Source organism: Ursus americanus, chromosome 12 (assembly GCF_024610735.1).
Source record: "Ursus americanus isolate L20-20 chromosome 12, mUrsAme1.1.p, whole genome shotgun sequence".
Taxonomy (NCBI): Eukaryota; Metazoa; Chordata; class Mammalia; order Carnivora; family Ursidae; genus Ursus; species Ursus americanus.
In genome coordinates, this window is record NC_142138.1 from 50,116,825 (window position 1) to 50,140,059 (window position 23,235).

Sequence of the window (23,235 nt, forward strand, 5' to 3'; positions counted from 1 at the left end):
CTCCCTGCTGTGAAAACTTTAGAACACTCCTCTATAATTTCAGAGGCTGCTGGCCCACACAGCAAGGATGTGACCTAAGAACATGCACTGTGCCAGGCCTTTTACCTGCTGCAATGCCTAGTGCGACGTAGTCCTAACGAACCAAGAGGTCTGATTCCTCCCATTGACTAATGTAAGAGTATAATCCGTCTTTTTGGATGTATTAGTTACAAATAGAATATTTTTCGGTTTCCCAGTGAAGATCCTAACTGTTTGGAATCATCAGCTTCTCTTCTCCAACCAACTTTTCAATCCCATTTTTCAGTCATCCCAGGCATCCTTACATAAAAACCTATGTCATTACCCTGTTGGCCATTATCCAACTAAGGAATAAAATCAAAAGTTAAAAACAGACAACATCTCACATAAAAGAATATCAAAGAGTATATTTAGCATAAAAATACAGTGAAAGCAGGCTACTTTAGAAGAGAAAAAATTTAATTAAATCAAAGATCAAATTTCTCTCTCAACAGCTTTGTATGCCATGGAAATTAAAGTCGAAAAAGACTTGAAAACTGGAGAAAGTACAGTCCTGTCGTCAATACCTCTCCCCTCAGATGACTTTAAAGGTACAGGGATAAAAGTTTACGACGACGGGCAAAAGTCAGTATACGCAGTGAGCTCTAATCACGGTGGGGCGTACAACGGCACCGATGGCCTGGCCCCAGTGGAGGTGGAGGAACTTTTGAGACAAGCCTCCGAGAGAAACTCTAAATCCCCAACAGAGTATCATGAGCCTGTCTATGCCAATCCATTTTGCAGGCCTACAACTCCACAGAGGGAGAAGGTAACTCCTGGACCAAACTTTCAGGAAAGGATAAAGATGAAAGCTAACGGACTAGGTAAGGATATGAATGAATCCATGCACAATCTGGACAATGGGCTCCCAGAAGGGAGGGGCAACAGTTTCAATCATGTCAGCCCCGTTCGGCCGACACCTCAACCCCGCTCAATGACTCAACAAGCTGAGGAGATGCCCCACACCCTACCACAGCGGCTGATGACTCCTTGGGAAGAATCCAATGCGATGCAGGACAAAGATGTGGCCTCTCCAAAGGCAAGACTGAGTCCCAGTGAATCACTAGCTGCCAAGTCAAAACACCAGGATTCTTCTGCTGCTTGCCAGGAGGATGAGGAAGACATTAGATATAATATCGTTCATTCCCTGCCTTCTGATATGGCTGATTCAGAACCTGTGACGATGATTTTCATGGGGTATCAGCAGGCAGAAGACAATGAAGAAGAAAAGAAGCTTCTGGCAGGGTATGATGGGATCATCCATGCTGAGCTGGTTGTGATTGACGATGAGGAGGAGGGTGAAGGGGAAGCTGAGAAGCCATCCTACCATCCCGTAGCTCCCTACAGTCAGGTTTACCAGCCAGCCACACCAACGCCGCTTCCTAGAAAGAGATCAGAAGTTAATCCCTGTGAAAACACAAACCACAAATCTCCCCACAAAAATTCCATATCCCGGAAAGAGCAAGAAGAAAGCTTAGGCAACCCGGTTCAACACTCTCCGCTTGACGTTCAGATCGCCGGAGATGGGACTGAGGACCCGTCCTTAACAGGTAATGAGAACAACAGGGCTTGCCACTGCTGCTTAATCACGTGACAACCTTCCTTTTCTGTTGTTAACACACCCTCTTGCTTTCAGCTTTTTTGACCACCTCATAGACTAATACACGCTAAGGGTTGGTTTTTTTGTTCATGCTGACCTGAATTATTGCCGCTGTAACTAAAGTGATTAAGTCACTTCGAGAGATAAAATGAAAAAAATAATTGTTGCCTTATTTGGATAGTGCATTGACTGACCTTACAAACTTGAAATTTGTCTTCTGTGGCAGTGTGGCGCTGTTTGTGAATGTATTTGGATCACTAAAATGTCGGATCATCTACGTTGTGTCTTTTCCCACCAGAAACTGATGCCAGCTACTTGTTTGTGCCTCTTTGTTATTTCGACTTCTTACCTAAGTTAACAAGTTGCCTTAATTTTGCAAGAGAAAACAAGAAACAGATTTTATTTTCAGGGCGATATATTATTACTTTGCTATATCTTGTTTCTCTATACTTTTATAGTTTAACTTTATTTCCTTAATTTTTCTACATTTTAAAATAGAATGTCAATTTATTTTAATTATCTATAACATTTAACTTACCATAGACTTCCTGAACTTAACAATTTTTTCTATTTTCTATATATTCACATTTCTCATTCTCTATAGTTGTATAGCTATCTAGCTTTTTTAGCATTAAATGGAAAACTTTTCTACAAAAGTGATAGCTCATCAATTTAAATTCCTTATTATCACTCGAATATTGTATTCTACTCCTCGTTTACAAAAAAAAAAGACAAATAAGAATCTGACAAAATCAATTATAATACCTGTACTTAACCTTAGCTAAAGACCTACGTCAAATTACCCAGACATCTAGGTTCTGGGCGTGTGAATGGGATGGTAAATTTTAAATGTTTCTAATGGACAGATTCTTGTTAAAAAGCAATAAATATTAAGTCCCAGCTAATTCAGCAAGCAGGACTTGATAATTCTATAGAAGTGTGGTAGTACTTGCGCAATTCAGGAAGGTTCTTCTGCAACCCATAAGCCCAATCTGGGGCTGCCAATAATACAATGAAATGGACTTCTTCCATTCTTTTAAAGAGTTAAATTAGGCATACACTGATATTTTAATTATCTGAAGAATTTCTAACCTCTTGCTAAGTGTACAGTTATCTTCCTCAATCAGAGTTGAGTGATGTGTCCCCATAATGAAAACCTGCTAAAATTAAACATTTCTTTCCATTTTGAGAATGAATTTTGTTTGCTGATCAAATTTTGCATCTTAAATGCATTTTTAAAACAACAACACAGTAGACTTAGAAAAGAGAAACACTGATGATGGTCAAGAGCACTAACATTAGCAACCATAAAACCTTCCATTTTTGAACTTGGATGTTAGCCACCTCCCCCCAAATGCCCTTATTCCTTCTCCCCTACCCATGTCAACACATTTACCCCATAGAAAAAGACAGGAAGTGACTAACATTTCCAGACAACACTAATCATGCCACTGAACTAAAATAATGAAAACAGGAAGACCTTTTCCAGACAAAGTAACAATGCAAAGTTCCGTACTATCAATCAAAGCATATTATAAACAGAATGCTCCAAATTCCTTGCCTTCTATCATGATATTGTTTTACATTTCTGTTTTCCAATTCAGTGCATGGATCAGAGAGCTGATATTTTTTTAAAGGGGTTTTTTAAATAAGCATATCATATTGACATATGCCCTCACCCTCAGGAGGCATCCACATACATAGAACATAGAGCCACCTGTGCAGTTCACTTTCACAAGCACCATGTAGGTTGAGCATCTCCCCCGACACCCCAAAAATGCTTTTTGATACCTGAAAATCCATCATTTCAGTAAATTCCTTTATTCATGGTATAGGCCCCCTGCTAAAATATTCTTGGTAGGCATAATAGTTAAGAATTATTAGTCTCTTAGTGCAAATGTTATGAGAGCCTTATCTAAGAGCAATTTTGAGCTTGGAAAAGAGCACAGAGGAGGAAGAAAGAGAGGGGAAAGTGGAGCCTGGAAGTCCAGATGTCTTAGTTAAAACCTCTGAACAGGTTAAGACATGACAAGAAAATTCAGCGAAGTTATGTCCATCTGCTAAAATAAATATAACAGGGTCATGTTCTAAAGTATAGTTCAATGGCAGGCACATCCACCAATGAGTGGCCCCAGTAAGATTTTACTGGGACTCCACTACTATTCCCACTAACTAGGCAACTGGCTTTCTTTGGTAGTTAGTCCTCACCAACCTACTCTTGTATTCCTTCTAGCTCTATTCACCCCTCTTAGATATGTCAGCGGCATTTCATGACAGAGGTAGGGAACCTCAGCTCCGAGGGATTCACATGCTATTGGTGTCAAAATTGCCAACCTGTGGCAATCATTAGGAGCCAAGGAATACTGAGAATAAGAAGGCAAGCTCTCTTCCACCAAGTTCAACCAGCCAAAACGAAATGTCTGAATTGCTGTAGGGGGAGGAGGTAAACATCAGAAAAAGAGCAGAAAGGAGAAATAAAAAGAAAAGCTGATGGCCCAGGTATTTTACCTGCTACGCCTCCCTATTGCCAATATGCTCGGGCCCCACATGTCTACTTGAAACTCACACCATCTACTTGCCACAGGCCTAAAGAAAAAAAAATAGCAGACTCTAACAACCTAGAATTCCCTTTTTTCCCTTAAGAAATGGAACAGTGAGCTGCTGGATCCCCTCACTCCTAAGGATGTCCTTCAAGAACTTCATTGAACTGCCCATAGCACAAATGCTGTGTCTGATTTACCAAATCTCAAACTGAGGAATAACTGTAAGGAGGAAGACTTTCTCCCTGCCTTAAAAGAGACCTTTAAAAAGTCCCTTAAAATGGACTTTTCCCCTGCTCTCTTTTTTGTATGGCCACGGTAGAGGTCCATAAGATCCAAGAGTAGAAAATATAAAGCCTTGCTTTCTGCCTTCAGTTCACCTCCTGCCGTGGAAGTACAGTCCTCTCCTCAGGCTTCTCCATCCAACATCTCCCAGCAATAGAGACCATCCTCCTGGCTACAGAGTAAAGGAAATTCTCTCAGCTGGTCCTAAATTCAAGGAAATATTCTTGACCCTGACATTAGAAATGACCATTCCCCATAAGATTCCACAGGAAAGAATGCTCCTGGACTTCATTTAAATGAAAACATTTCATGTAAGTAGAATAACAAAAGAAAAGTAATTATAGTCTCATTACAGTATTGGATCCCCCATCACTTCTCATATTTGTGAAAAAGAGCTCCTTAGAGATGGGGTCATTTTATTTGTTAATAGACAACTAATTCTATGACTGGAAAATGAGAGAACAAGCCTTCCCTTTTTTTATTTTTTCATTAAATGAAATCTTGCAATCAATTAAATAGCTGACTCTTGGGCCATATTTGCACATGAATACAACGATCAGTGCCTTGAAAGCAACTTTCAACTTTTGGAACATGACTGAGGCAGCTCTACCCTGAAGTCCTAAGTATTAAGAGCATGATGCCAGAACATTGGAGGAGTGTTACGAATTCTAAATCTACCTTAAAAAAAATAGTTTCTACATCATATTTATCATTAGCAGTGGAATATGCTCAAAAGATATACTATCATTTGAAAGTATACTTATAACAAATACCAACAAAGACAGAATTTTATAATTACTCCAACTCTTAATAACTGGTTCACATTTTTTCACTCACAAAGAAATATGTTTCTGACATTCTATATCCAAGGATGGAGCCCCCTGGGATAACCAAGTTTGATGACTTAGATGATAACTCAACCATGAATTAAAGTTAATGTCAGTGCCTTTTTTTAGTAGTGCATAGCTCAGAAATAGGCACAAAATATGGTCATTAATGTATAGGAATTTATCTAAGGCTAATAGTGAAATTGCACACTAATCCTCTATTGACTCAATTTATGCTGTTTTTGCCCTTCTAATTTTTCTAATCTTTATAGAAATAGGTTCCTTCTAGTTTTGAACCTGCTTCAGCCCTAGTTAACCATAGCTTATTATTTCTACTATCTTTTTGTGCTACTAAAACAATGCTCACATTGTTGGATAAAATCATCTGAGGTATGTTTCAAACTTTCCTGCATTCTATGAAATGGTCATTTAGAGTGAAAACTAAGCTCTTTTTTTATAACTTTTTTTTTTTTTTTAATTTTCAGCTTTAAGGATGAGAATGGCAAAACTGGGGAAAAAAGTTATCTGAGAGGTGTATCATCTACCTAAACATCCTTTGGAGAAGAAACTAAGAAACATTTGCCAACTTCTCTTCTGGGTATTTTGTTTCTTTTTTCCTGAGACTCCAAAAATTATAATTATAGCCATATTAAGCCATGTGAATAAGCAGTAGTCATCATTTGTGAAAAATCCCAAAAAAGCTAGGGAGAACAAATGCTTAACTTTTCCAGTTTCTTGACACAACTCAGTGCGGGGGAGAAACCAGCATATTTTTATTGTATTGATACCAAAGCATTTCTAATAAGAGTGTGTTAAATTTAAGAATAAAGTTATTTAAAATAGCCTGACTATATTCTATTAACTGACACGGTAATTTTGCCAATACAAAGATTGAAAGATCATAGAAAGCCATTGCAACCTCATCACAGAAATATTCATTTTCAACCCTAACAAGTAAACATGACATCCCAAATCTACAAGGCATTAAGACAACTGCATCCTCCCGCTAAGGACCAATTGATTTAGTAGAGACTTCAAACTCTTTGCATCCATCCCAAAGGTGCATGCAATAATTAACCTCATATTTTGGGACTAGATTTGTAGTATCTTGATATTATTCATGACATGTACATTTTGTACATGATAACTGACACATTTATTCTTATTGAAATATTATCTTTACTTCCATTCAGTTCAGTGTGAACTCCATGGTGCAATGACTGATTATGACCAAAGGCTATTAGATGGAGGACTTCCCATATTCTCAAAGAATACAAATCTAGCCTAATGTTTGACCAATCCTTGTAAACATATTAGAAGCCTAATATTAAAACTTAATAAGAATGTGTATAGCATGTCATTCCTAAGTGCTCTTGCCAAGATGTTAAATCCCGATTTTAAGAATACTCCCACTCCAGTTCTCTCCTCCTCTACCTTATTGTCCTATCCTCCACCCAACACTCTCAAAATCCATCTTCACACATCTTCCCCTGCATCATGCCAGTGCATATTACCCAGGTCCTTCAAGTCCTTTAGTGAATAGTCTGTTTCTCTTCAGGGCAGAAACTGAATTTCTTTGGTGAAACTATGATGAGACCTTATCTTGGTTACTGGTGTGGAGGCAATGAGAGGTCAGAGAAGCAGATCGTGATGAGGACAAGCTTAACCCTGCCAAGCATCAACCTCAGACAAATCGTTTGCAAGGGGCAGTTGTTCTCTAGCATGAGAGAGCTCCTCTCTCTGCTGGCCTGGAATCTGGGAAATCTGGAAGTTCAAATTTCAGAGACACTTTGACACAAACACCCCTATCCCATGTCCAGTGGTCCCATTCCTTTCCTTTCATTGCTCTCTGACTTTAGCATAAGTGACTCATCAAAATTACACATTCTTTTGCAGCTCTGCCATCCTTATGATTAAAGCATTGATTTTTGGTTTTGGTTGTTTATACACAAATGTTTATGAGAACACTGCCTGGCACCTAGTAAGTGATCAATAAGTGAATGGATAAATGAATGAATGGTTCAGAAAGGAAAAGATGTAGTCTGCAAGGGGGGCTGTGTAATACCAGCTGGCCTCAGGCAACATGAGCCAGAATCTGGCTGGCAGATGTCTTTGTCTTGCCAAAGGGCATGGGCCGGGGCTGGTGCATAGAAGCGGCCCAACATGGCCAGAAAATACAGAAGGCTGGAGCTGGCTTTTTATCTAGGGGTGAAGCTGGAGCTGCAGTGGAATTGGCTGCCAGGTGAGCAGAGGGGGACTGAATACAAAGCCGTAGCTGGTCAGTCAGGGGGGCTGAAGTGAAAACACCAATCCTGACTGCTGTGCTCAGTGAAAAGGAAGGAAAACCGGAAAGCAGAAGTGAGGTGCCTTCTTGGGGCTCTTGTCTCACAGCATCCCTCCAGCTCTATCAGCAAAACCTAACATTGCATCAACTGGCAAAGGAAAGATGTTTATAGGGTCGAGATCATGAGACAGGGCAAGGATGCATTTGGACATGAAGCATTAAAAGGTGATGATAAAGATGAAGCATTAAACTAGCACAGTCCACGCATTTTTCTACTCAGCTTCCGTATTTATCCTTCCATATACATTTGAACATTTGAGAAACCAAAAAAACAACTCTGTTTCCATCTAATAAGATATTGCTATCTTTTATACAAAGATTTTACCCTCTCCCCAAGAGTCTCTCAAGAGTCATTGTATCCACAGCTAACTACATTAGACATTACTTTTAAGAACAATTTTAGATTAACAGAAAGAGTGAGAAGATAATACAAAGTTTCCATATACCCCACACCCAGTTTCCCCAATGACTAATTTCTTACATTAGTATGGTACACTTGTTATAATTAAAAGAACCAATAATCATACATTATTAATGTATATTAATACATTTTAAATAAAATGTATTTATTTAAAATGTATTAATATACATTTTATTTGAATATACAGTTTATTTGAATTTCCTTTGAATGTCCTTTTTTTTTGTTCCAGGATCCCATACAGAAAACTACATTATTTTTAATTGTTATGCCTACTTATGCTCCTTAGATTTTTCTTGATAACCTTGACAATTTTGAAAATTACTGCTCAGATATTTTGCAGGATGTCCCTCTGTTGCAAATTGTTTAGTGTTTCTCTCATGATTAGAGAGGAAGGAGAAGGAAGACCACAGAGGTAAAGTGACATTTTCATTGCATCACATCAAGGGTACATAATTTCAGTAATTTATTCCTAGTGATGTTGACCTTGATCTCCTGACTAATGTGTGTGTCAGGTTGCTCCATTGTAAAATTATTATTTTATCCCCCTTCTTATACTGTATGCTTTGGAAGGAAGTCACCATATACAGCCCACACTTAGGGAGTAGGCTCCTTCTCCTTGAAGGCAGAGTACCTATGTAAATTATTTCAAATTCCTCTGCACAAGAGATTTGTCTATCGTTCCTATTTATTTATTTATTCAATCATTAATTTAAACCAGTATGGACTCATGAATGTTTACTTTACACTTGAGTCATAATCTAACTCAACATAATTTGTTGCTCCAATTGTTTCAGTTTGGGCCATTTCGGTTGGCTCCTGTATGCCTTTGATGTATGCCCATAATGTTTTGAACATGAGATGGCTTTCCATTTCATCAGATCGTTAGTTTTTCAACAATGTTTTGTAGATTTCAGTGTACCAGTCTTGCATTTCCTAAGATTTATTCCTATTTTATTCTTTCTGATGTTGTTGTAAATGGAATTGTCTCCTTAATTTCACTTTCAGATTGTTCATCACTTGCATTTGGAAATGCAATTGATTTGTATACACTGATTTGGCATCCTGCAACTTCAGGCTTCCTGAATTTGTTCTGGTAGTTACTGGATTCCTTACGATTTATAAGATTATGTCATCTGTAAAAAGTGATAGTTTTACTTCATCCTTTACAATCGGGATGCCTTTTACCTTTTTCTTGCCTAATTGCCCTTGCTAAAACCTCCAATACTAGAGATGCAAAATGGTGAAAACAAACACTCTCGTCTTGTTCCTGATCTTAGAAGGAAAATGTTCAGTCATTCACCATCAAGTATGATGTTAGCTATAGGTTTTTATTAGAGGACTTTATTAGATTGAGAAATTTCCCTTTATTTCACATTTATTGGGTGTTCTGTAACATGAATGAGTGCTTCTCTTTAATTCTGTCAACTTTTTTCTTCATGTGTTTTGAAGTCTATTGGTAGGAACATACATATTTATTACTGCAATGTAGTCTTGATAAATGAATGCTTTAGTCATTAAGAAATGTCTCCTTTTATCTCTGATAATACTCTTGGCTGGAAATGAATTTATCTAGCATAAATACAGATATTTCAGCCCCCTTGTGCTTACTATTTCATGATATACCTTTTACCACTCATTTGCTTTCCCCCATCTGCTCTTTATATTTGACTCACATCATGGGTTTTCCTTTTCTTATCAGTCTGACATTCTCTGCCCTTTAATTGGAGTATTTAGTGCACTAATGTTTAATGTAATTATTAATATGGTTAAGTTTTGGCCTACTATTTTATTATTTGTTCTCCATCCCCGGTTTTTCCTCCTTTATTTTTCCTTTCTTGCCTTTCAAAGTTATTTAAATAATTTTACAATTCCATGTTAATTCTTCTATTGGCTTTTTATATGTCTTATTTTTTTCTCTAGGAATTACAATAAACATTCTTAACTTTTTGCATTAGAACTTAGAACTGAGAACTAACATTGTGTATTTAAATAAAATGCAGATATTTTGCAACTATATAGGTCTATTATCCCTTCTCATCCTTTATACTAACTTGTTATATGTAGTACATTCACCTGTATTATTAACCCCATGAAACAAGGCTTCATTGTTTACTTGCTTTAGGCTTTTTTGTTTGCTTGCTTTAAACAGACATATTTATTATAAAGAATTTAAATGGGAAAAATCCAAAAAGGGTTCTATATTTACCAATTATTTACCATTTTGAGTGCTCTTGATTCCATTCTGAGGATCCACGTTCCCATTTAGTATCACTTCTTTTTAGCCTGCAGAACTTCCTTTTGCATTTCTTATAGTTCCAATGTTCTAGCAACAAATTCTCTTAGATGTTGTTCACCCCAAAATGTCATCATTTTGCCCTCATTCTTTTTTTTTAAGATTTTATTCATTTATTTGAGATATTTATAGAGAGAGCACAAGCATGCATGGGGTGGGGGGCGAGTGGTGCTGGGCAGAGGGAGAGGGAAAGCAGGTTGTCCGCTGAGCAGGGAGCTTGACACAGGGCTCAATCCCAGAACCCTGGGATCACCAACTGAGCTGAAGGGAGACACTTAACCAACTGAGCCACCCAGGTGCCCCCATTTTGCCCTCATTCTTGAAGGATTTTTTTTTTCCAGGTAGAATTCTTGATGACTTTTTCTTTCAGCACTTTAAAGATGTTATTCCACTCTCTCTGGCCTCTATATATTCCTATGAGAAGTCAGATGTTAACCAAATCATTGTTTCCTTGTATATAATCCCTTTTTCTCTTTCTCATTTCAAGATTTGCTCTACCTTTTTTGCTTTCAAAAGCTTGACTATCACTTTAAAAAGCATGACTGCCTTCGTGGGGGTTTTTTTTGTTTTTGTTTTTTTGCTTAAGTTGTTTTCCTGCACCACGAGTCAGTAAGCCTTTTAGCAAATTTGGGGATTTTCCAGTCATTATCTCCTCAGATTTTCCTCTTCTTCCTGGATAATACCTAAAGATGCTGTCATTTAACAGGTCCCTAAGATTCTGTTCAATTATTTTCCAAATTTTTTTCCTTCTTCTCTTAAAACATGAGACAATCTCCATTGATCTGTCTTCAAGTTCATTCTCTTATTTTCTCTGTTATCTCCATTCTGATATTAATTCCCTCCAAGGAATATTTCAAATAGTTTATTTTTTCAGCTCTCCAATTTCTATATGGTCCTTTTGTATTGTTTCTATTTCTATGAATCTTTTTTATTTATAGCAAGCACATATTCTTTTATATCATTGGGAATAGTTATAATAGATGTTTTAAAATCCTTATCTCTTGAATCTAATCATCTAAGGAATCTTAAAGGTTGGTCTTCATTGATTCTTCTTTCTTTAAAGCATAGGTTGAAAAACTATAGCCCATAGACCACATCCAAAAAAGGTAGCTACTTGAAGATCTCAGAGAGTGAACCAAAGTAGGAGGATGCTGGCAAGGAGTCCACATTCAGTGGAGGCAAATTGTTTAGGGTGTCTGTTTTCAAAGTTTTAAAATTCTGGGCAGTTGTAGTCAACTGTGTGTGGTGCTGGGTGGCAGAGAACTTCAGGAAATTCTTATACCAAGAATTTGATTACCATATATCAGTGTCTGATTACAAATCACAGAATATGTTTAGGTCTTTACAGGAAACCCAGAGTACAATAACAACTTCTTTCACACATGAATAAGACATCATATGAAGAAGATATACTTCCAAAGTTATATTCTAGGAAATTGTCTCCCCTAAACTAGAGGTATATAAAATTACATTAACTTCTTTGATTATGAAATAATGAAACTGATACCAAGTTTAGGGCCAGCAAAAACCCTAGATCTTTCCACCCAAAGGTAAAATCCAAAAGAAGTAGTAAGACAAATATTTGTTTAACTGAGGTGATAGTCACACAACATAAAATAACCATTCTATAGTGGACAATTTAGTGGCATTTCTCACATTTACAATGTTGTACAACTATCACCTCTATCTCCAAAACCTTTTCATCACTCCAAAATAAAATCTTATTCCCAGTATACAATTACTCATCCCCCCCCCCTCCGCCAAGACTATGGCAACCACCACTCTGCTGTCTCTATGAATTTACCTATTCTGGATATTTCATGTAAGTAGAATCATAACATGTGACCTTTTACATCTGACTTCTTTCACTTAGTATAATGTTTTGAAGGCTCATCCACATTATAGCATGCAGTAGTACCTCATTCCTTTCTATGGCTGATAATATTCTCTTATATTTATGTACCACAATTTGTTTATCCATTCACCTGTTGATGGACATGTGGGTTAGTTCTGCCATTCAGCTATTGTGATTAGTGCTGCTATGGACACCAAATTTTGGGTTTTTTTTTTTTTATTGTGGTAAAAATATACGTAACACAACAGTTACCATTTTAACCATTTTTAGTGTACAATTCGTTGCATCAAGTACATTCAGTATTATGTAAGCACAACCACCACCAAACTCCAGAACTATTTCATCATCCCAAACAGAAACTCTGTTAAATATTCCCTCCTCTCCCTCAGCCCCTGGTAATCACCATTCTACCTTCTTCTCCATGAATTTGACAAGTCTAGGTAATTCAAATAAATAAAAATCACACCCTGGTTGTCCATTTATGCCTGGCCACTTCACTGAGCATAATGTTTTCAAGGTGAAAATCAGAACTTTTTTATAAAACAAAAATATACATTTTATATGTAAAAATGACTAAAGTCTAACACTGTAATCAAACAGCACAAACATCATCAATAACATGAACAAAGCACCCTTTGCTGGAATCACTTCACTCACTTCTCACACCTGCCCTGTGAGGTGGGCTTTACAGATGAAGGAACCAGGTTCAGAGAAGACATAAGTCACTTGCCCAAGGACAGGCAGCTTGTAATATAAACGTGTATACTCAGATCTTCCAACTCCATTCCCAAACTCCTGGTCCTTTTTACCTTTTTCTTTTAAAGAGTTCATTTATTTGAGAGAGAGAGAGCAAATGGTGGGGGGGGGGGGGAGAGGGAGAAGCAGACTCCCCTCAGAGCAGGGAGCCCAACACAGGATCGGTCCCAGGACCCTGAGATCATGACCTGAGCTGAGGGCAGGCTCGTAAGCAACTGAGCCACCCAGGCGCCCCACTCCTAATCCTTTTTAATTGACAGGATCAGCTGCCTCCTTGCCCAATACCACACCACTTGTAAGGATGGTCAGGAGAGACCCATGTGGAAGGGAGAGCCAGGGAAGGCTCCAAGGACAAGGGAGATCTTGAGACAGAACTTGATAAACTAGCTTTTGCTAGAAACACAATGGGCATTCTGGCATCATCATGACCATCGGGATCTGGGTGCAGATGAGCCTGGGCCCTGGGCAAGGAGGAAAGAAGCAGGATATGGATAGGAACAGTGTGTATCAAATTTGAGAAGAGCTTAGAAGAATCCTTGGGGCGCCTGGGTGGCACAGGCGTTAGGCATCTGCCTTCGGCTCAGGGCATGATCCCAGTGTTCTGAGATCGAGCCCCACATCAGGCTCTTCCGCTGGGAGCCTGCTTCTTCCTCTCCCACTCCCCTGCTGTGTTCTCTCTCTTGCTGGCTGTCTCTCTTTGTCAAATAAATAAATAAAATCTTAAAAAAAGAAGAAGAAGAAGAAGAATCCTATCTTTCGTGCCCATCCATAATGGATTATCTTAAACAAGGACGTTTGTTCTTTTTTTTTTCCTGCTTTACCAGAACATAGAGATAAATAAAATTTCAGCCAAAAGCTACATGTGCTCCTAGAGCTTGCTAGCTGGCACTGACTGCCAGAAAGCACCGTCTTTCTTCACCACAGCCCAGACTGAGGCAGGGTGTGAAAGGGATGAATAGCACTCCACACACATTACAGCCAAAGTCTGATTGAAACCAAGTAAGCACTAAAGTGAATTTGAGTCATTTATCCAATAACTTATGCCATAGGCTACCTACACCCTTAAGATTAATTTCCATAGAGCAGAAAATAATAGAAGCAAAAAATAGCCCAACCATAATATTCAAGAATTTGTTCCATCTTTTCCAAAAAACATGCTTATTTTTATTTTATAGAGGAAACCATCTTTAGGAAGAAAACTTACGATTTTGATCACTGGGAGCCACACCGCTAAGATCTAAAGACAGTTAGTTTTATAATCACTCCTATCAAAGGAAGTTTAAAAAAATGTTTATTACAAAAACAAGAAGAAATAATGACAGGAGTGAAGAACAGCATTTTTCAACCTGTGGATATCAACCATTCATAAGCAGAAAAATAAAAATTTGGTATTAATAAAATGGTGTCTCTGTCAAGATTAAATAAGAAAGACTTTTTGGACAACTCTGTGTATTAATTGATGATACAGCAAAATAGTGCCAACAGATGAATCAGGGAAAAGAAAAAGTTAAAACATCTTAGCCTCAGTGCTAGAGATCCAGTAACTTCACATATTTGAAAACCAAACACACCAAGGTTCATTTTCCCCTTAAAGGAAGCTTTCTTTGTCATATAGAGTACAATTTATTAAAAGTTTATTAACCTGTAAGCCCCTTATAACTAAAAACTGGAGGAAAATATTTTAGCACATACTTAATTTGCTATACTAAAAAAAAAAATTTTAATGAAACTATTTAAAAGGAATGTTTAGAGTGTAAATAGCGTGGCACTCACAGAACATGAACACAGAAGACCCATATCTCAGCCCTAAGCTGTTTATGATAAACACCTATATAAGGGACAAAAATAAAACTTTCATATCGTTTTACCCCCTAAAAGATGTAGGACACATAGGCAAGGCTATTATTTACACCAAATACAAATTAGGTCCTTGGACCGAGCAGAAACTATAAGATAAATCAGACAGAACACCTAAAAAATAAAATACACCTTCCTAAATATTTTTTTCAGGAATGTTCAGTTTTGCTTGCCTCCTCTGCTTAAGATAGTTAGATTCATTTGTCACAGGGTCAGATGAATGTAAAGGGAACTACCAAGCAATTGTTACAAATAATCATGGTTAGAAAACAAACAGAAATGTAACCAGAAAAATACTAACAATCCCTAATTTCAGTTTCTAACTCACAACCCCAACCCCCTCCCACCCCCAAAAAACGCAGAAACTTTTCAAATAAAGATTTAGAGTTGGTGAATTTAAGGGAAATACCACTCCACGGTATGACCTAAGTACTAAAAATGATTAACACCACAATGAAACAGGAACAAAGCAGTACTCCGGTATTATGGTGCCACCCACTGGCTAGAAGTCCCTATAGCAAATATGAAACCCCGCCATTAAAAAAAGATATCACTGGAGTAGGAAGGAAAATAACACTGGTATTCTAATTCATTACAGCATCGGGAACTTCTAACAAAATAGAACCATCCATATTATTTATTACCACAAAGAAAAAGAGTAACTGCTAAATACATTCACAAGGGTAAATTTTATTACTTATGAAATGCAAGTCTACAATCTCCAAGAGCTAAGACTTAAATCTTAGAGTCAAAACAATTAACATATAAAATGTCATTTCAGCCCTGTAACTGAATATATAAATACAGTCTTAAGCAGAAGATGCACACTTGCATTTCATTGCTAAAAAAGAAATTATCATATTCATAATATATTTAAATGTTAGTACAATGGAGTTAGCCCCACTTCCACCTTTACCAGAGAAGTAACAGAATACATAGGAAAAAGGACATTTCCAAAAAACTGGACTGAAAAACATAGTTTCTCAAAAAAGTCCATTTTTTGATGGAAGACCATTCAGATAAACTAGCATAAATATTTTCTTTAAAAGAGCACCTTTTTAGTCCAAAATATATTCACCTTAATACAATCTCCATTTCCTCCAAGTGTCATCAGTTCTGTCTTTCCAAATAGTTCTTTCCTTAAAGGCTAACATTCTAAAAATCTCATCATGGAAGATAGCTGAGAGTCCTTTCTCCTCAAGTACTACCCTCCTTGGTAACACTCAGAATCACACATAAAGGCATGACATCCTTTTTATAGTCCATAGGACCCTGCTGAAAGTTGATCTCTAAAGACCACACCTCGGAATTCCTCTAGAGATATGACCTGCTCTTCCAATTCAGAATTCATGAATACGCTCCAGGCAGTCAGGACAGCTTCAAGTGCCTTTGGCTAAATGATCATTGTCATCTGTCTGCAAAGCCAAGATTTTGCTGGCTCAGAGTTGGTTGATTGCAGATAAAAAGATGATGAGAAAAGTCACATTCCCACAGATATAAACTGCAAACACCACCTTTTTAAAAGCATGACCCTGAAAGAAAAATTGAGACGTGAAAGAAAGAAACTACTGTCATTGAAGTGTGTGTCAATAAATAAGAAAAGGAGGACTTACTTCTGCTTCAGCTGCAGTAAATGACTGGAGGATCTGAATTCTAGCATCATCCAATATTTCAACTGTCAAAAAAAAACAACATTAAGTTTGTAAGGCCTGTGAGTAATGCCGGTAAACTAACTCTCAAAAAAAAAAAAAGTCCTGAGGTGTAGCATTTGTTGATTTCCATGTGTACATTCTCTCATGTCAAGTTACCAAATGTTGCAAACTTCCTGAACACATAAGGCTCTCACAAACCGGGACAAGCTGGCTACAGAATAATATCTTTGTCAAGGGACTTAAAAGATACCTCTTCTCCCGAACAATAAACACCACATCAAAGTCTTAACAAACCACGTTTGAAGTACATATGTATTTTAAATAGCAAGCCATAATTCAGCGGTCATCACAAACCCCATCTATATGACCTTATCGAGAACCAAAAATGTCAGGATAGATATTTACTACTTGGCTCCTAAAAGCTGCCCAGGCTCCTAGATGCAAGAGAGAGAGGTCTTATTTTTAGAAGTCTACCTTAACTCATTTAGGGAGTTGGGGACTAAATAAGACACAAAGGACACAGCCCAGAAGCCAAGCTAGTTTAAAATGTCACGCAGTCTCTACTAATGCTCCATTCCTAATGGCTATAGGTATCTTGACCCTGCCTCGGGTCCATTTGGCACTAAGATCAAAATGGACTTGCCACTAGAAAGTCTGGGCAAAATACGTTCTTTCTATCTAGCTTACCTAGTTAGCTAGCTATATATTATGGAGATGGCAACCTAAGTGTTAGTACACGGTAAATTTATCAAATAGGCAAAATCTGTCTGCAGCTCTGCCCTGTGTTGAATTTGGGCATCTCTTTCTTCTTCCTCCACTTCTGGGTTCTCTCAGCGCCACTCATTCAGGATTCTCAGTGTGAACTGGCTCCAGACCAGCATTATAAAAAAAGACTTCTTCCCTAAAACCTAAAATCGTTCCCTTTTTTCCTCACAAATTCTAATACTAATGAGTATTAAAAAAAAAAGAGCAGAATATTTCCATGAGTTCGAACACTAACTAATCACCACAGACATTTTTAGTGAGCTATACGGTGAGAGTCAGCCATCAGTATCTAGACACTAATTACATTCCTAGAGTTTGGATAAAGGTGATTCTACATAACACAGCTGTTCGAGCAGGTTACCTTTTCGAGAAAGTCGGTAGGCATGTATCTCCAGTACAACCTCCGTCCCAACATGCCAGGCTACAAATCCAGTCATCGCATAGGTTTTCCATGGGCTAGGAAGATCTAGTCCTGGTAAGTCCATTCCCAGGAACATCGCTGCCACTATATTTATAAGAAAAATATATGTATTCAAATGTAGTCACCCTCAAGAGAGGTAATTATGTGTGTACATGTGTGTGTCTTATACCAAGTAAAACACAGGAAAAGAGTTCATAAGATGAATTAGACTATACTTAAGACCAAATAATTAACTTAGTCTTTTTTTAATTTTAAGACTAGAAAGGTAAGATGGGAAATTATAATTATGATCTACCAACTGTTTAAAAAGAGACACTCAAACTTTCCAAACAGTTTTACGCCTGCAATGCAGGAAAGGGAGGAAAGTATGGAAATCGTTGTTGAGTATACTCCTCCTTCCACAAAGAACCTCCAAAGACTATCGAAATGTAAGAGTAGGAGGAGGTGTCAGTTTAGTTATTTATTATACAAAGCGTCAAAATATACTGGATAACCATACTTGACTTTTGAAAATCATCCTTCCCTGGAAGGTACCATCTCCATGGAAGGGACCTGCAGACAGAGTGCTGGGATGTCCCCAGCTCACCTCAGCCCAACTCACAAATGACCCTCAACTTGAGCGTTTGGCCATTAGCATGGGTTTTTTACTGGCAAAGGCAAACGCTAAGAAAAAAAAAAAAAGAGTCTTAGAAGGAAAGTTTTAAAGCCATTTCAAAAACCTTAAACTTAAAACTGAAATAATGACTCGAATAGTTACCTCTAGAAATTACTTTCTGGATTTCAATGTTTAAGGCCGATTGCTCCTCAACAACCAATTACTACAATTACTAATACATCTAAAAATCATTTAAGCCAAATTACCACCTGCAATATAAACAACCAGCAATTATATATGAATAAGTGGCAGCACTTCTTACTTACCTGCTATTATTCTAGCAGCTGTGCCCATACTCCAATGAGTCCAGTTAAATATTTGCCTTCTACCAAATAAAGAACCAGTCAGTATGCTCAAAGTGATAGAACTACAATGAACTCCCAAGAGAATGAAAAGCACGCTATTTCCCTTATTGCCTAGGAATTAGATGTCTGAAATACATTTTAAAACTCTTTAAAGTAAATATCATTTACCACTGAATTTTATAACATGCAAAGTGTTTTCACTTAAAAGGAACCCGTCTGCCAAATAATGATATCCACATTAAGACCATCTACGTATAAAAGCTGTTACGTACCTGGGGTCATGTAAAGGTGGCCTGAATGCTGCCGAAAGGGGCTGAAGAACTGCTAAAATCATCACTATGCAGCCAAGGTATGGATGATAACCTGCATACTGAACAAAGTTACATCATTTTAATGGTCTCGATCTCGCCCACCAGTTTAAATCCTCACATTAAAAATAATACACACAGATGATGTCTTCTTAGTGTTTTTCTGTAGCTTTAAACATTTACTAATAAGAACAGACACGATGCACTGAGCACCTACTGTACACCAGGCATGTACTTTATATGCATGATTACTGATGCTCGCTGCAAGGCCGGACAGTTATCAATACCCTGCCTTGGGGCGCCTGGGTGGCACAGCGGTTAAGCGTCTGCCTTCGGCTCAGGGCGTGATCCCGGCGTTATGGGATCGAGCCCCACATCAGGCTCCTCCGCTATGAGCCTGCTTCTTCCTCTCCCACTCCCCCTGCTTGTGTTCCCTCTCTCGCTGGCTGTCTCTATCTCTGTCAAATAAATAAACAAACTCTTTAAAAAAAAAAAAAAATACCCCGCCTTCATGGGGAACTGAGGCTTGGAGATATCAAGCGGTGCGTGCAATGCCGCACAGTGTGTAAACGGTTGTGGTGGAGTCCATGCAGGGTGCTGCCTCTCCCCCATCAGGACGTTAGATGATCACCAACACCAGCAAGGCCCACCTAGGACTAGTTGGGACCCCCATGTTAAAAGCAATCACCGCCCTGGATGGTAATTTTGTTTAGAACTCTGTTTCAGGGGCGCCTGGGTGGCTCAGTTGCTAAGTGTCTGCCTTCGGCTCAGGGCCTGATCCTAGGGTCCTGGGATCGAGCCCCACATCAGGCTCCCTGCTTGGCTGAAAGCCTGCTTCTTCCTCTCCCACTCCCCCTGCTTGTGTTCCCTCTCTCACTGGCTGTCTCTCTCTCTGTCAAATTAATAAATAAAATTTAAAAAAAAAAAAAAAAAGGAACTCTGTGTTTCCCTGAGCTAAAGGTTCTATGTGATTCCTGGTAACTCAAATGGTTAACAGAGCCTTAGTCACTCAATAATTGTCGATTAAATGAATAACCCATATAGACACTGCATTACAATATTAGCTCCTCTGTTCGGAAAGGAGGGATAACCTGAGAAAAAACATGAACAAAGTAGCTCAACCCTTTCAGCTCCACTCCTCTCTCAGACGGTTGGATGGGACCACTTAGCACAATTATTCCACTAAAAAACTTCAGAATGGGACTAAGGAGATCTTCTAACCTGGGACATGTTTAGATGGGGGAACATTACAGTCTGTTGTCACTGACTGCCACGTTTGGGTAGGCTTTAACATCTGTGATCTAGAACAAGGGTACAGTGGTTTCTCAGCCATGATGGGAAGCTTTGGTCAAGAAGAGCAATAAGCAAATGAAAGAACATTATAAAAACACATTCAGGCTATGGACTCAGTTCTATATGGATAAAATTATAACCAGGACCATGGAGAGGGAAAGTGCCTCTATCTCATAAAACCACAGTAACAACAGCAAAGAAATCCCCATATGTGCTTAGAATGTGCAGGAAACTTTCCTAAGTGCTTTCAGCTAATTAACTCTCAATTCTCAAAAAGCCTGTGATGTAGCTACTATAGTCTCCCCTTCATACGGTCCGATTCATAAACTGCAAAGACTGCAAACTACAAAGCTTACAAAATAAGCATCACCCCTGTCCCAAATACCTGCATAAAATAAGGTTCTGATGTCTAGGTTCGTATCAGAAAATCTTCATCATTTCCTTTAAGAAAATATGGTGACCAATTCCGAAACTACCTAAAAAGCAGGAGGGAGGTCTCCTAGTGACCCAAGAGTCATCAATCTTGCCCTTATAGCAACAGCCCGAACTGCAATACTAAAGTTTGAGATCGAATTCTGACTGGCTGTAAAACTGGAGCAGTGTCATGGAAGCACAGGCTCTGACCCTAGCTACATCACTTATTCTGAGTAAGCCTTATTCGTTCATTCAGTCTTTCCTGAGGACCTACTACACACACAACCTGCTCTGGGCGCTTCAGATACACCGGTGAGCGCACCAGTAAACATCTTCGCTCTGACGTTAGCTTAGTGGTAATCACAGTACTAGTTAGAGAAAACCACTTACAAGGGTTCACGTTCCTTAGATATCACACTGTGAATTTTCACCTCTCCGTAGTGAGAAAACTCACCCAAGCTATGTAGAGTACCCCTAACATCTGGTGCAGCCGACAAATATATTTCATTACCAAGTAATCTGCAATGACATCCTCGCTCTATCCCCGACCCCCATCCATACGGAATAGTTGCCACATGATTAAAAAAGGAAAGACAGATGCACGCAGAAATATCTTTTAACCTCTCATTCGAGAATGAAACAGCAACCTCCTTGACATTAAAGTGAATTTATATGAAACCATCCTGTTTAAGAGATACTTACCCAACTCCAGCCTCTTCTGTAGACAAAAGGCAGCACAAAAGCAATGGAGGTAAGGGCGGTGGTCATGACCATGAGCATCCGATGCGCCTGCAAAGGTGAAAAGGCACCATGAGAATACAATTAACCAGGTAAGAGGAAGGAGCTGGCGGCACTGTTGTGAGATCGCGGGGTGGGAGTCACTGAAGGCACGCATTCCACGGACATCTAACCGCCATCCACAGTGAGTTAAAAAAAACTTAGTAAACAACTGAATTGTAAAGAAAACTCTAAGCTGCCACCCTCGTCATTCAAAAGCATTTGCCAAGACTTCACCTGCACAGAGTAGCAGGAATGGCTATTTCACACACGGAGCACACCTCCTTGCCAAAAATCCTTCGTTTCCTTCCTTTATTAGGTTCTACCACCAAGCACAGTGCTGACCGGATATCATGAGACAGTAAGGAAACAGAAAATACTGTCTCCCGAGGAGCTTAGCGCACAAGTGAGGAGATGAGAGAAACATGTATGAAATGTCAATCCATTGTCTAAATCATGTGAGTGGAATGACACTGTTAATTGAGTATGCTAGAATAAATGGTGCAAACAAAAACTATCTCAGGGAAAGGAGGACATGTAATCACTCTATATTAATCACACTACATGTAGAGACATCAGAGTTTTAAAGGCAGTAGAGAACTGAACTGGTAAAGTGGAGACACAAAGAATTTTCCAACTGGGAATATTCATACGAGCAGATAAGAGAGAGAGAGACAGAAAAAGAGAGAGAAATCAAAGGCAGAGACAGAGGCAAGCAAGGTACATAGCAGTAGTGAGAACATATAAAACAGATCGACCCTGCCAGCCAATAGTGAGAAACCAGGTTAGATAAGGTAAGTCTTAAAGGCTACAAACGTATATGTACCTAAAGTTTTAAGAATACCCCTTATAAAGGTCAAACTGTATCAACAAGCAGCATTTTCTCAAAAGCAGACATGTACATTCTATCTCAACACAGACTCATTGATCTTCCACTGTATGTGCAACATCTAAATTCCATGACACGTGGAAGAGAGGTTTGTTTTGTTTTCAGGGGTGCTTACTGACTCTTGTCTTTCTATTAAGAGTCTGCCTCCTCCAAGAAACAACAATTGTTGGAGAGGATGTGGAGAAAGGGGATCCCTCCTACATTGTTGGTGGGAATGCAAGTTGGTACAGCCACTCTGGAAAACAGTGTGGAGGTCCCTTAAAAAGTTTAAAATTGAGCTACCCTATGATCCAGCCATTGCACTACTGGGTGTTTACCCCAAAGATACAGACGTAGTAAAGAGAAGGGCCATATGCCCCCCAATGTTCATAGCAGCAATGTCCACAATAGCTAAATCGTGGAAGGAGCTGAGATGCCCTTCAACAGATGACTGGATTAAGAAGTTGTGGTCCATATATACAATGGAATATTACTCAGCTATCAGAAAGAACAAGTTCTCAACATTTGCTGCAACATGGACGGCACTGGAGGAGATAATGCTAAGCGAAATAAGTCAAGCAGAGAAAGACAACTATCATATGATTTCTCTCATCTATGGAACATAAGAACTAGGATGATCAGTAGGGGAAGAAAGGGATAAAGAAAGGGGGGTAATCAGAAGGGGGAATGAAGCATGAGAGACTATGGACTAGGAGAAACAAACTGAGGGCCTCAGAGGGGAGGGGGTTGGGGGAATGGGACAGACTGGTGATGGGTAGTAAGGAGGGCACATACTGCATGGTGCACTGGGTGTTATACACAACTAATGAATCATCAGGCCTTACATCGGAAACCGGGGATGTACTATATGGTGACTAACATAATATAATAAAAAATCATTAAAAAAAAAAAAAAAGAGTCTGCCTCCTCATCCCATGCAAA

The 23,235-nt window shown here is 38.7% G+C and overlaps 2 protein-coding genes across 5 annotated transcripts in view; one reads left to right on the plus strand and one right to left on the minus strand.

The window, feature by feature from the left end:
• PALMD (palmdelphin) overlaps positions 1–6,151 on the plus strand; it is a 49,067-nt gene extending 42,916 nt beyond the window's left edge. Inside the window, exons 7-8 of the mRNA XM_045801707.2 lie at positions 513–1,607; positions 5,795–6,151. Coding sequence (XP_045657663.2) covers positions 513–1,607; positions 5,795–5,838 — 1,139 coding nt within the window. The 3' untranslated portion in view covers positions 5,839–6,151. The remainder of the gene's footprint in view (positions 1–512; positions 1,608–5,794) is intronic.
• Positions 1,375–23,235, minus strand: part of FRRS1 (ferric chelate reductase 1) — a 58,166-nt gene continuing 36,305 nt past the window's right edge. For 2 of the 4 annotated variants that reach the window (XM_087866120.1, XM_087866121.1), the window contains 6 exons: positions 21,351–21,437; positions 18,906–19,003; positions 18,595–18,653; positions 17,614–17,757; positions 16,449–16,510; positions 14,253–16,367 (listed from right to left, as the gene is read on the minus strand). In XM_087866120.1, coding sequence (XP_087722246.1) covers positions 16,275–16,367; positions 16,449–16,510; positions 17,614–17,757; positions 18,595–18,653; positions 18,906–19,003; positions 21,351–21,437 — 543 coding nt within the window. In that variant the 3' untranslated portion in view covers positions 14,253–16,274. Of the gene's footprint in view, positions 2,024–14,252; positions 16,368–16,448; positions 16,511–17,613; positions 17,758–18,594; positions 18,654–18,905; positions 19,004–21,350; positions 21,438–23,235 lie in introns of those variants that run through there. The other 2 variants (XR_015726360.1, XR_015726361.1) reach the window with 2 other exon arrangements.